Source organism: Haliotis rufescens, unplaced genomic scaffold (assembly GCF_023055435.1).
Source record: "Haliotis rufescens isolate VD_foot unplaced genomic scaffold, xgHalRufe1.0.p SCAF_8, whole genome shotgun sequence".
NCBI classification, from domain to species: domain Eukaryota; kingdom Metazoa; phylum Mollusca; class Gastropoda; order Lepetellida; family Haliotidae; genus Haliotis; species Haliotis rufescens.
In genome coordinates this window covers 38,832,644-38,846,236 of record NW_025964372.1, presented here as the reverse complement: position 1 = coordinate 38,846,236, position 13,593 = coordinate 38,832,644, and the positions used below count along the sequence as shown (strand labels likewise).

The 13,593-nt window shown below is 39.1% G+C and overlaps 1 protein-coding gene across 9 annotated transcripts in view; it reads left to right on the top strand.

The window, feature by feature from the left end:
• The window catches only part of LOC124138395 (potassium channel subfamily T member 2-like), a 175,255-nt gene that overhangs the window by 48,966 nt on the left and 112,696 nt on the right, over positions 1–13,593 (top strand). For all 9 annotated transcript variants that reach the window (XM_048388883.1, XM_048388878.1, XM_048388876.1 and 6 more), the window contains exon 4: positions 2,626–2,709. In XM_048388883.1, the coding sequence (XP_048244840.1) occupies positions 2,626–2,709 (84 nt within the window). The remainder of the gene's footprint in view (positions 1–2,625; positions 2,710–13,593) is intronic.

Below are 13,593 nucleotides of genomic sequence, written 5' to 3'. Positions count from 1 at the left end.
TTTTATGACAATCAAGGCCAATTCTATACTGGATCTTCACAGAGGGATGGTTTTAACCCAAACCTGGCTTTCTGCCAGATGTATTGCCTGCTTATTTAGAACGCAAGCCTCTTGAGTTCCATCCCAGGTGTTGGAGAGTTTGAGAAGGCCTCGGTAGTTGATTAATAATATACGGGTGAGCTTGGGGGTCAGGTGAAGATTCTTATTCCACTTGATGTTGATCTGGACATTCTGACCCCTTACATGTTTTCTGAACGTGCTTGGTTGGTGTTTCTTTCGAGTGCTTCATCTTCATGTTTCTGACATGGACCAAATAAAAGTTGAATGTGTGAAAGTAATATATATTTCAGATATTTTGTCTTTTTGTGTGCAAATTCGACAAATAACATACACATTACTATCTTATTTGGACACATCTGAGTTTCTTTGATTGATGGTCTGAATTTGAAAAGAGAATTCTGAGTCTTTCGTCATTATGAGATTTTCTCAAAAACCGCAATGTCAGGAGTGGCTTAAACTTTTCAATTTGTATGAGTCCTTGTGGTTGATACTTAACTTTATGCACTGAAGACTGATGCAACCGACATAAAAAATACATCCAACCTGACAGTGTTTTGTTTATGAATAATTGCTTATGTCAATCTTTGGCAAGACTGGAACTATCCAACGTGAAATTCGCAATCACGATTTATGGCATCTTGGGCATAATTAACGAAGATGCCACTCCCTTGTGGAATATCTGACATACAGAAATTATTAATATGCAAGAACTCATCTGTCTTTTTACAAAGCTCATTGGTAGTCTCTAATCAAAAGTTGCAATTGATTTCACCAAGCATGATGACATTAAGTGTTGATTGAGTGAGGGCAAGGTCAAGGCCACATGACAGAAACTGGAGATTGGAGACCATGTAATTAGACAGATACTGATGGATTTTCATGTGAATTACATTACACTTTAATGTACTTTCACTTTTGTCTTGAACAGTTTAAAAATCAAAATAAAATTCCTTCTGTCACATACAGTAAACTACGGTTATAACGATAACACTTATAACGAACTTACGGATATAACGAACTTACTTTTTAGGTCCAGATTATTTGATGTAGTTATGCTGTATATATGCTTATAATGAACTACGGTTATAACAAACTAAAATTAGTAGTCCCTTTGAGTTCGTTATAACGGTACTGTACTGTATTTTTTTACATTTTATTTCTAATAATTCATTTATTGTGTCCTTGTGTGTACACATATGGCAAGTTGGTAGTCAACCAAAGAATATTGATACGTCAAGGCCAGGTCACATGACCCAACTCAACCTGCATGGCTCAGGTAAAACTGGGTTCCAGTGTAAGTAACTTTCATGAAGGCATTGCTTTGAACAACATACGCCAGTCTAGACAGGACCAAGTTTAAGCCAAATCAGTTAATGTATGCTGGTCACAGGGATAATGAAAACCAAATGCACATACAACCTTTAAGCACATATCTGAAGGTTTAAAGCATTTAATTATTTACTAACTTTGGAAAATTCTTATAATATACATTTATATACCTCACTTTTACTGACATCTTGGCTCAAATCAGTCTTTATGTTCCCCGATCAGTGGATCTGTATGCATTCCAAATATTCTCAACTCCCTTGGGTGTATACAACCCATGCCGCCTACAGGATTTACTACGTGGATTTACACAGTTTCACACTTTGCGTAAATATGCTACGTGGATTTACACAGTTTCACACTTTGCGTAAATATGCTACGTGGATTTACACAGTTTCACACTTTGCGTAAATATGCTACGTGGATTTACAGTTTCACACCTGTTTTTACCTTTATAACTCCATAAACACAAAAAATATTGAAGTCAGTTCTTAAATAATGAAGACAGGATTGACTTATGAGTCTGTATACTGTCTGTGTGATGTATCGGTACAGGTGCTACAACTTGAAAGGTACCCGTACCCGTACCGAAATATCTCATTCAAAGACAACAAGTTGAAATCCATCAATCAACCCAGTCTTCATCTAGGTGAGTTATCTGACACAATCTGGTTAAAATCAGATCTTTGACTCTGATACGATACGCCTCTGCATCAAGATCTGACACCTCCCCAGAAGATCTTCTGTATGAGGAAGCCAATGGTTCAATGGTTCTTGAGCCAATCAGATGTCAGGTTTTTTAAATGTTTCAGCTTCATTCATAAAATTTTGATTTGTACAAATGATAACCCACGTAAGACACAAATATGCCTTCGATGGTACTCCGTTTTGGGTAGATGACACAGAGCTCAGAAACAACATAAACAGTGCATAAAATATCTACAATAATATAATGGTGAGGCTCTATTCTTTGGCAATCAGAGGTCCCTAATTATATTTGTTTTAAGATACAGAAATCAGGTATGCTTGTCTGAATGCTTCCCTCACTCGTACCAAAAAGTTAGAAGCCGCAATCCCGATTGGCTGATCACAAAGTTCACTGAAGCAACCTCCAGTGATGGGTTTGTCAGATCTTGCTGGAGAGATATTGTTTTGGCGTAAAAGATCTGATTTTAATGAGATTGCATGTTATCCAACACCATCAATATGTTCTATTGAAACAGTACTTTTCTTTTACAGACATGTGTCAGATTGTCAAAATGGGACAGACGTGCATCAGAGAATGGACCCGGATGATTTCCACCGAGAGCAAGAGATCTGCTGGTAAGTGTCACCTTGACCTTGACTTCCATCCCATAGATTCCAAATGAGTCAGTGTACAGGTCACCAGTCTGCACCACTTTCTGTGCAGTTGTGTCCCTTAGGCGCTCAAGGATCTGTTGATCGTGGGTTCACATCCCAGTTCGTCCTGATGATGAATCTAGTATTGTCAGCACCATACACATGCTTGTGGGTATCACTTTCTGCCCAGAGTTGTGTCCCTTAGGGGCTCAAGGATCTGTTGATCGTGGGTTCACATCCAAGTTCGTCCTGATGATGAATCTAGTATTGTCAGCACCATACACATGCTTGTGGGTATCACCAAAGTGGTAAACATCTAAGCCCTGTCCCCACCAAGCATACATGCTGTGACATAATTGTAATACTGTTTACAGCAATGTTAAACCAAACTCACTATCTCACTTTTAGAGCCATGTGTGTTTGACTCCAGCGTATTATATCCCATTCTATTACACTATATAAGGTAGCTACACGGTAAATCGCAAAGAACAATGAAGAACAAAGCATGGTTTATTTCAAGGTCAAACATTGTCCTGTCATGACAAGATTTCTAGAGATTCGTATATGTGCTTGCAACGTATATTGGATGACGTTATTTTTGAGAGGGAAGTGACTAGTTGTTCCCAATTGATGTTGCTGGGCTACACAGATAAACACAGTGGCCGAACAATTGCATCAAAAAGTGGGAGACATATGACAATTGGTATTAGGAGACAAAGTACAGATAATCAACATGATCATTGTGAGAATATGCAGAAATACCAAATTTAACCCACCTGTTAGTAAAATGGACTAGTCCGACATTTTGGAGGTTGGATTCTATTCAGGGAGAACCTCGGATTCTATTCCGGGAGTTATCATTATTAAAATTTGGGTTAATATTTTTAAAGCTTTTATCAACATTCTTCAACAGGGAATTTTCTGCTTTGCTTTTGTGAATTTTTACGCTTCCAATGTATCCATTATACACCGACCTTGAATTTCAATTACATTATGAATTTTTCGACGTGTTATAAACAAGTTTAATCATTTATTAATAAAATAGTATATAGGACAAATATTTCAAATTTTCCAGTTCTCATTTTGGTAAAATCGCGTACACATGATTTATGATGACTGCCAGATTTGAAATTGTGTGTCTTGTGAATACCAGTTACCAAAGTACTAGTACTATGTTATTATGAGTGAATTAGGAGATAAACCTACTGTGTTTTGAAATTTGATGTAGTCCCACTGTAGAATAGATACCTCTTTATTATAATTTGGAACCGAGCGCTTTAGAATCAAGCATTCAACAATGTCATGGTAGAATATAATGTGAACTGGGATGGCAAATCCTAATCAGTGAAAGCGAGGTACATGTTGTCTTGTGAATGTTTTAATAACCTGATCAGATGAGGTGACATTCACCACCGGAATGTTTGGATAATAATTTCCTTTTTAGTTAAGAACAAACAATAGCTCCGGGGACCAACCCAATACTCTACTTCCATAATGTTTTCTATTTTTCTATTTGCATGGTTCTAGTGAGTGAGTGAGTGAGTTTGTGAGTTGGGTTCAACGCCGCTTTTTACAGTATTCCAGTTATATCACAGTGTGTCAGCTTAATGTTGGAGGAAATCCCGAAGTGATGCAGGTCTCCGACGTTTACCACTTCGGCGAAACCCATGAGCACGGGTAAGGTGCTTACATACCTAGAAATGTAATCGGGGCAAACCGGGATTCGAAACCACAATCATAGGTTTCTGGTGTGCCCAAGGGGCGCAACTCTGCACAGCAAATCGCAGGGCCTTGGACGACTGGGCCACCCGTGCCCCCTGCATGGTTCTAGTTATCACATTTCAAATGATGGCAAATAGAGAAGGAGTCATCCAGTTTCTACTTAATGAGGTTCGACTGTATTGATATGGTTATTATTGTACGAACTACAAGTGATTCCGCGGCATTTGATTGGCTAACCAAGCAATTTTGTATTCATTTATGTTTCCATAAACTGAAAAGAAATTAGGCCATGCCTACTAACAGCCTACTGATTCCTGATGGGCGGGGCTTGTGTTGTATAATTGCGCTGGACAATGTCACTGATTTGTATCATTATTTACAGCTTTTATGTATACCGTATTCGACGAAATAAGCGCCCACAGCGATATTTGCTAATATATTGGCTAGTGAACAATATCAATTAGCAGCCCTTCCGATTGATCAATGTACACAACACTTATTTATTCACGTGTAATACGCACTCGTGTGTTATATGCACCCTTAATTATGGGCAATTATATTCTGGAAAAATGTATCTCTCGTATATAAACATTTCGGGCTGTCAGCATAAACCACGAAATTTATCTTTCAAATCTTTTTTTTCACCAAAATAATACTCTAATAAGAGCCCCCTATTTCTAATTTTGAGAGCGCCCTGGGCGCTTATTACGTCGAATACGGTAATTGATTCAATGAGCAGTCTGTTAGGTTATTTTTGTTGTCGTATTTATTGATCTGAATTGAAGTCAATATGTTTTTGTGTCTATGGAGTTATAAACATAGAAATCTGTGTGCAAATTTTGATATGCAGATTTACAGTGTGCATATTACTGTGTACTTTTATACTTTCAAAAACAAAAAAAACATTGTTAAATAGCTCAAGACTCCAAGCCAATAATGTATGTATAACAACATATTACGAGAAGAGAGGTCAATATCATGGATGTACAATAACACAGAGTGACAGTAATGTTTTGGATATGAAGGTACCACATGTCAATGATTATTAACACCCAGTGTAAAGTCTGAAAGTATACCCCCTTTCAAAGTATACCTGGGTAGATTCTGGGAGCTCACAGAATCTACCCCCTTTCCCAGAATTAACCCCCCGAGGGTATACTCCCAAACAGTAATCATAATTAAAGAAACACATTTCCTCACACAATTCCACCAACTTGCGAACTAACAAATTGATGATGACAACAATGAGTTAAAGTTAATGTGATTTGTAAGATATTTTTTATTAGTTTAAACAATATTTATTTCTTCTTTGCATGTATAAAACACCATTTTGAATTTTTGGATTCGATAACAATTTATTATTATCTACACTGGTGTAGATTCTGGGATCTCCCTGATTATACCCCTTGAGGGTAGATTCTGGGAAAGGGGGATAGATTCTGGAAGCTCCCAGAATCTACCCGGGCATACTCTGAAGGGGGTTTTGGCAGCTTACACTGGGCATATATTTCTTTCAGACAGTCTCTAACACTGGCATTCAATTGAAAAGATAATAATTGGGAGAATTCCATGCATAAAAACTATCCACTGTTTAATCAAGGCCTGGTGTTGAATCAATACCCAGGTGCGGTTTTTAGGCCCAGCCTTTAATTGAGGAAATACGCAGTTGTAAGAACGAAGGTCAATGACTGTTCCTGTTCATCCTAATAGTGTACTGTCTTAAGTCTTTTATCTGTCTTAGAGCACAACAGAATACTTGAGTTTCACGAATAGCATTCTCGTTGTATATCATGAACAGTTCAGGGAACAGCACTTGTTCACTTTCCACGTAAACCATGGCCAACGTCATCCCATTGTTCTCCAAGCAGGATATATCTCATAATCAGGTTGTTACAATTTCATATACAAAGTCCCAGGAATGTTATCTTCTCATTAACTATTCTTGCAGTGTTTCTCACTGCTGGGAATTGAAACCCATGACATTTCGCTAATGATTCTCATCCTTTTTCAAGTATTTTGAAGAGCAAAAGTCAATTTATCAATTGGATAAAACGCTTCCCCTAGAGTTTTTAAGACATTTAAAACCCACGTCCTCAGGATGAAGCCAAGGGCTGATGCTCCTCACTTGTTTCCTGCAGATGTGGGTTGTAGATATCATTAAGACCGTCGTACATGTTTTATCCTTTACTTAAAGCATAGTTTAAGCTTGTGAAGCAATACCTCCTGCGCCTGAGTGCTGTGAGCGCTACAACTGTCTCAGGTCTCAGGTTAAAGTTGCTGTGTGAGAAATGTTTTGTGGAAAGAGATACATATATATGAAAACACAATGCCATTAAGAAGGTGGTCAAATGTAACAAATGTTATGTTTGGGATAACATTTTCTTAGTAAAGTACAGATTCTAATACTTTTGTTTTTTTTGGTGGGGGGGGGAGTCCCATCTGGGATACAGACCCATACTGCCAGAGTTAATTAATTAAACACCTAATCGCCAGCACACAAAGTCAACCATCTAGCCCACTCAGCCAACGAAAAATGAAAGTCAAACAACTGGTAGTCTAGATCACATACTTTGTGTACCCCTCTGAGAAGTGTGAATTGGCATGGCCTCCTTGGCAAAAAGCTATGAACATACAATGCCATTTTTTTGTGGGGGTTGAGTCCCATCAGGGATTCGAAAGTGTTATCCCAAATATAACATTTGTTAGTTTACTAAGAAAGTGTTATCCCAAATATAAAATTTGTTAGATACATACGTACAATCACAGATTGTGCCTGGGTACATCTACCCAAGGCAAGGGTGTTTTTCAACTGAATTTGTTTTCTTTTTTTGCATTAGATTTAATTTTTTGCTCACACTATGCACTCTATAGAGTGTCCGACACACAGAGAACCAGTGCTGCAAGCTGTAGGGGGCCAGGCCAGATTATGTCACGTGATACATAAGAATTATGTTTACTTTAATAGATTTGTAACTTAGAGGAATGAAATAAAAAATATATTGCTCCCTCCATACCCAGTTTTGAAAAACAAGAATATTTTTAATGGATCTGATAAAAATAATATTTCACCTTGCCAGCAACGAACATAATCTTGCTCTCATGAATCAGGGATGCAGGTCCCCCAGTGCGGATGTGATATCCAACCAGGGAAACATGATTTGTATCTTGATGTAGTAGCAGAGAGGTGTCCTGGGACCAATCACAAAGCCCCAAGCCGGTACGCGATGCATATCTTGGCATATACCTGAATGTTTTATGTGGAGTATTGGCTTTGTATTACCTGGTTGGGAGGACACATTGAGGAAGGACACAGTGTTGTGATCAGGCTGTTTTAATGCTATTGATTTGTGAGTGTGTGATTGGTAGGTAGGGCTGGGACGAGTCCAAGTACAGAGCTCCAGATAAGCTTTTGGTGTTGTGGGTATTTTACCCATGCATTTTAAAATCATTGGGTATCAGTAATTCTACCTGCGTATTCAAATTTCTGTTACCCACTAGTTTTTACACATGTGGGTATTTAAGTTAAATATTTAAAAACACTATTCATCTAGTCCCTGCAAACTGGCGTCGTGTGGGTTCGAGAGCTTTATAGGACTCAAAAATACCACGATACTTCCACAAGAAAATGTGATGGCAAATGATCATGATGTAACTGTCATCGTGGAGTTTGGCAAGGTTGACGGAATGCCCGTTTATAATTTCAAAATAAGTTGCTGATTTGCTAATCGAATACGCAGGGTTGCTTCACAATATTTTGATGATACGCACAAGTTTTATTTTTGTAGCGTATCTGTAATGTTCGTTGCGTATTTGATACGCTTGGATTATATTTTACTATGTATTTCTGCATTTCTGATGCGTATTTCACGCAGATACGCAGCTTATCTGGAGCTCTGCAAGTATACGACCTGGGTACCCGACCGACTCTCACCCGAGCCTACCTGGGTATCCAGTGTAGGTCTCAAGAGATGGGTACAAAATGTCCGATTGGGGGTAGTTTGACAGTAGCCCTGTCAAAATGTTTTTAGATTCACATATAAAACGATCTGGCCATGCATACACTGAAGTTGAAGGAAGGTTTATCTTTATTCGAACATATAAAAGTCAGAAGGAATGCGATCATAATCAGAAAGAAATGTGAAATAATAATGTGTGTGTGTGCTTGTACTAGTCCGGACTGATGCCGATTAAATAGTGCTAGCCCACTGAGATACCTTGCCGCAGTTTAACATGAATACCCCACTCAGACACAGTATACTGACACCTAGCCGACCAGTCCTTGTTTTAGCCCTTTAATACGAGCACCAGGTAGGGTAACAACAAGTACCATCTTTCAAAGTCTTTTTGGTTTGACACGGCCGGGGATCAAACTCTGGACCTTCCGCTCTCCGGGCGGACACTCTACCACTAGACCATGGTTGGTTGGTTGGTTTGTTGTTTAACGCTGCACTCAGCAATATTCCAGCTATATGACGGCGGTCTGTAAAATAATCGAGTCAACTGACATCATGAGCATCGATCCACGCAATTGGGATAGATGACATGCATCAACCAAGTCAGCGAGCCTGAGCACCCGATCCTGTTAGTCGCCTTTTACGACAAGCATAGTCGCCTGTAACAGCAAGCATGGGTTGCTGAAGACCTATTCTACCACGGAATCTTCACGGGTCACTAGACCATGGAGGCAGTCCATGTGGGGACTAGTATGACTGGCATAAACACACACAGCCACTGAGAGCTTCTGTAACACAATTACTCCATCAAGCCAACATCACCAAGGTAGAGCTGAGTATCGCCTAGTATCTTGCGATACAATTTGTATCATGATACGGACTGACGATACTACTGGTATCGCGATACACCAAATCAAAATGATCAAATAGTAAGAAATGATGAAATCACAGAAATAAAGCTCTGAAATCTCTTTCTTCATACATTTATTTATTGTTATCTCAAAAACTTTAAGAAGAAAACTACAAGAACAAAACAGTTTTAAATGAAGGGATGGTTATTGAATGAAACAGTAGTCAGTACATCCTCAGTTACCACATTATTGTAATCTGCCATGCTGGTGGCGCAATGCTACATCTGCCTATATGGGAGATAACTCTTTTGGTTTCTGTTCTATTTATTGTGAGTGAGTGAGTGAGTTGGGTTTAACGTCGCTTTTTAACAGTATTCCAGTTATATCGCGGCGTGTCAGCTTAATGTGGGAGGAAAGTCGAAGGGATGCAGGTCTCAGACGTTTACCACTTCGGTGAAACCCACGAGCACGGGTATGGTGCTGACAAACCTAGAAACATAATCGGGGCGAACCGGGATTCAAAACCAACAATCATAGGTTTCTGGCGTGCCCAGGCGACGCAACTCTGCACAGCGAATCATGGCGCCTTAGACGACTGGGCCACCCGTGCCCCCTGTTCTATTTATAGAGTATCGCAATCTCACAAGCTTACAATTCAAGTATTGTGTGTACCTAAGTATCGATGATATCGTAGCAGGAGTAGAAACTAACATTTTTAGTCCACTAGTCCTTATAATGATAACATATAGCAAAACCCTTAAAAACGGCAAATTTCTACTAGTCCTTAGGATACCTTAACTATTGGGCAGTTTGGCAAGGACTACAGGACTACTGCCAATTTCTTACGCTGTCGTAGGTATTGGTGAATTGTCACAGCCCTACGTCTAAGCTTTGCTTGAATAAACGGACACGATTTCAACTACAGGACAAAGTACAACAGTTGATTGTAAGCTCAGTCTGGCCTATAAAACTCTCAATCGAGGAGGGGGCACGGGTGGCCCAGTCGTCTAAGGCGCCGCGATTCGCTGTGCAGAGTTGCGTCCCTTGGGCACGCCAGAAACCTATGATTGTGAATTCGAATCCCGGTTCGCCCTGATTATGTTTCTAGGTTTGTCAGCAGTATACCCGTGCTCATGGGTTTCACCGAAGTGGTAAACATCTGAGACCTGCATCACTTCGGACTTTCCTCCCACATTAAGCTGACACGCTGTGATATAACTGGAATAATGTGAAAAGCGACGTTAAACTCAATTCACTCACTCACTCACTCACTCAATCGAGGACAACAAATGAAATGAGTCAGTCCTGCACAGCATGCCATCTGTAATTTACAGAGACAAATAGTTTCTAAATTTGGCCACATCTGCATCATCAACACATGCAGCATAAACCTTGATGGGACTAAATAGCCTTGTCATTTCAGTCTGCTATCCCGATTATCCGAGAGAAACATTTATCTGCTTTTCATCTTTTCTTTCCCATATGACACATGAAGGAGGAATCTGCCTTTTCTGTCTGAACATATCATGCAGAAATAGCATCAAGGATGGTTTTTTGTCACAACTCAAGAAGGTGTCTCTCTTTATATGTCTGGGTGGAGGGGATTATTCTCCGTCCATGTCTATGCAAACTATATTTTGGAAAACATTCATCCTCAGATATCTAGTGTATTAAATAACTCATATGATAATTTTCTCTGGCTCAATTCTCCATTATACCGTTTTGAGTCCTGTTGACACGCTAAGTACGTGATCGAAGAAAGACTATCACCAGAACTCGACTTATCTTGCCTTCTCCAAACTGGAATGTTTTGTAGCATAATGACTTCCTTCGCTTAGTGTTTTAATACACAGAAAACACTTTTCCAGCTAAAAGTTGATAACAGTCTTTTGATTCAATTAAATATTTGAGGTGGAGCAATACATTGATGCACCGTTGCATCGTGTGTTTTCATGCGCCTATACGATACAGGGTACATTTTTTTCTGTATGGATACAAGACGATACACTTGCTAAAATACATTACTGCTCGTTTAATGACTCCCAGCGTTTTTGTTAGTAAAAAGTTGCAAAATGATTTGTGACTAAGTTCACTAAAGCATCGCTCGTCACACGGGATATGGGTACAACGTGTGAGGCCCATTTCTGGTGTCCCCTGAAATATTGCTAAAAGCGGCGTAAACCTCACTCACTCACCCACTCTCATGCCAAGGTGTAGCTATGGTTACCTGTTCCCCAATTTATTCGTTGTAAATCACAAGCTTTCCAATGGGTGAATCACCTCAGGGCAGTTAGAAAGTCTGCCAAAGTGTGCTTTAAGATTTTCAGCTTCCTCATACATATCTGATGAGCTACAAATAATGAAATATTTTAAACATCTTGAAGGGCAGTCTATTAGAAAGTCTGCCAAAGTGTGTTTCTCGATTTTCAGTTTCCTCATACATATCTAATGTCTGAACTACAAATTATGAAATATTTTAAATATCTTGAGGGGAAGTCTATTAGAAAGTCTGCCAAAGCAAGATTTTCAGCTGCCTCATACATATCTGATGAGCTATAAATTATGAAATATTTTAGATATATTTACCTTAATTAGTTATCTGCAAGTACAAATTCAGACATTTTCCACATACCATGCCATTTTTCATTTTTGATAAGGAATCCTTATTCAAAGTTAGCATTCACTGAAATACAAGATATTGGGGTTGATAGATGAGTTCTGAGCCTCACATAGGACGAATTGTGTAATAGTGAAATCTTTTGTTGTGGGCGTTACATGATGTCATAGAGGTATATCCAGTAACATTAGAGTATCCTGATCAAATTCTTTCGCTGTAACAAGTCAATAAAATAAGTAGTTATCTGTGACCTTTGGAAGATGGCCAACTTGAGGAACATGCAGTGGTCAAATGCAGATTGTTGTTTGGTGAATCCAGGTTTCATCATTAGTCACAATTTGTTGCAAGAACCTCTCTGGGTCAGCTTCAAACAGATTAACATGAGATGAATTCTCTCTGGTGCATTTTTGATCCGACGTCAGTGGCTTTCAAATGACCCATGGAGATGGTATTTCTCAGAGGAGCTACAGAGCCTCAGGGTCTATTTTGTAAAGAACATATTATAGTTCGTCTTCAGTCAGAGATGTAGAAATGCTCTTACTAAAGATGTTTATCATCAATGTAAGGTTGAGGTGTCATAAATTATTTCTTCATAAGTCAGGTGAGCTACAGAGCCTTTTTCCCTGTTTTTTAAAGAATATTTTATGGTTTGTATTCAAGTGTGCTGTATATCTTGAATATGTTGGCAGACTTTTCTAACAGTTCGCCTCCAAGTCATTACACCTGATGATAAACGATGAATGAACGAGGGACAGGACTGCTGAGACTGGATGTAATTACGATGACCATTCTGTGTCATGTGAAAATTACTTTTAAGAATGAATCTGTCCTTTCTGAGATAGGTCGAAGGGCCATCTGATTTCCTTGTCTCAAAATAAAAGACAATAACCCTCAGTCCATGTCTTGGGAAAAATAATGTTAAGATTCCATCTTTTTTATCCATCAGGGGGCGGTGGGGTAGCTCATCACGCTGAAGTGTACATGGATAAAATGTGTAAAACCCACTTCTGGTGTCACCTGCTGTGACATTGCTTGAATATTGCTAAAAGCGGTGTGAAACCATACTCAGTCAGTCAGTCAGTACCCAGGCCACATCTTGTGAAAAATGTTTCGACTACGTCTTTTTTGATGCATTATATTTTAACATGTCCAGCCTCATCGATTATAATTCTTGGTCTACTGCTGAGCACAGGAATGCTGTTGATTTCAACAACATCTGCAGCATCAACCTCTACAGCTCTCAACAACATGGGACTTTTTGTATGTCAGTTTCATAACATTGTGGGGGCAAGGGTGGCCTTGCTGACTAGAGCTTCACTATTTGCTGTACAGAGTTGCATCCCTTAGGTGTGCCTGGAATCAGTGATTGTGGTTTTGAGGTCCAAATTTGCGAAAGAACGGATTCACCTCAGGCTTTCCACCCATGTCAAACTGACACGCTGTGATATAACAAAAATACTCTACACATGGCATTAAACCACTCACTCACTCACTGTATAATGTTGAGACTTTCCTGATGTTCACACAAGAACATCCATTCATTACAGACACTATACTGCTATGGGTTATAGCAAGTGTTTGGTCTGCTATGAATAGAAAGAAAAAGAAAACCATCAAAACACTGCAGATTTAAGGTCCAAAAAACAACTGTGACACCCGTCTCAAATACATCACCATCGAATAACTATTTCTTCATTTTTGGCCACTTTGTACCATGGGTGTA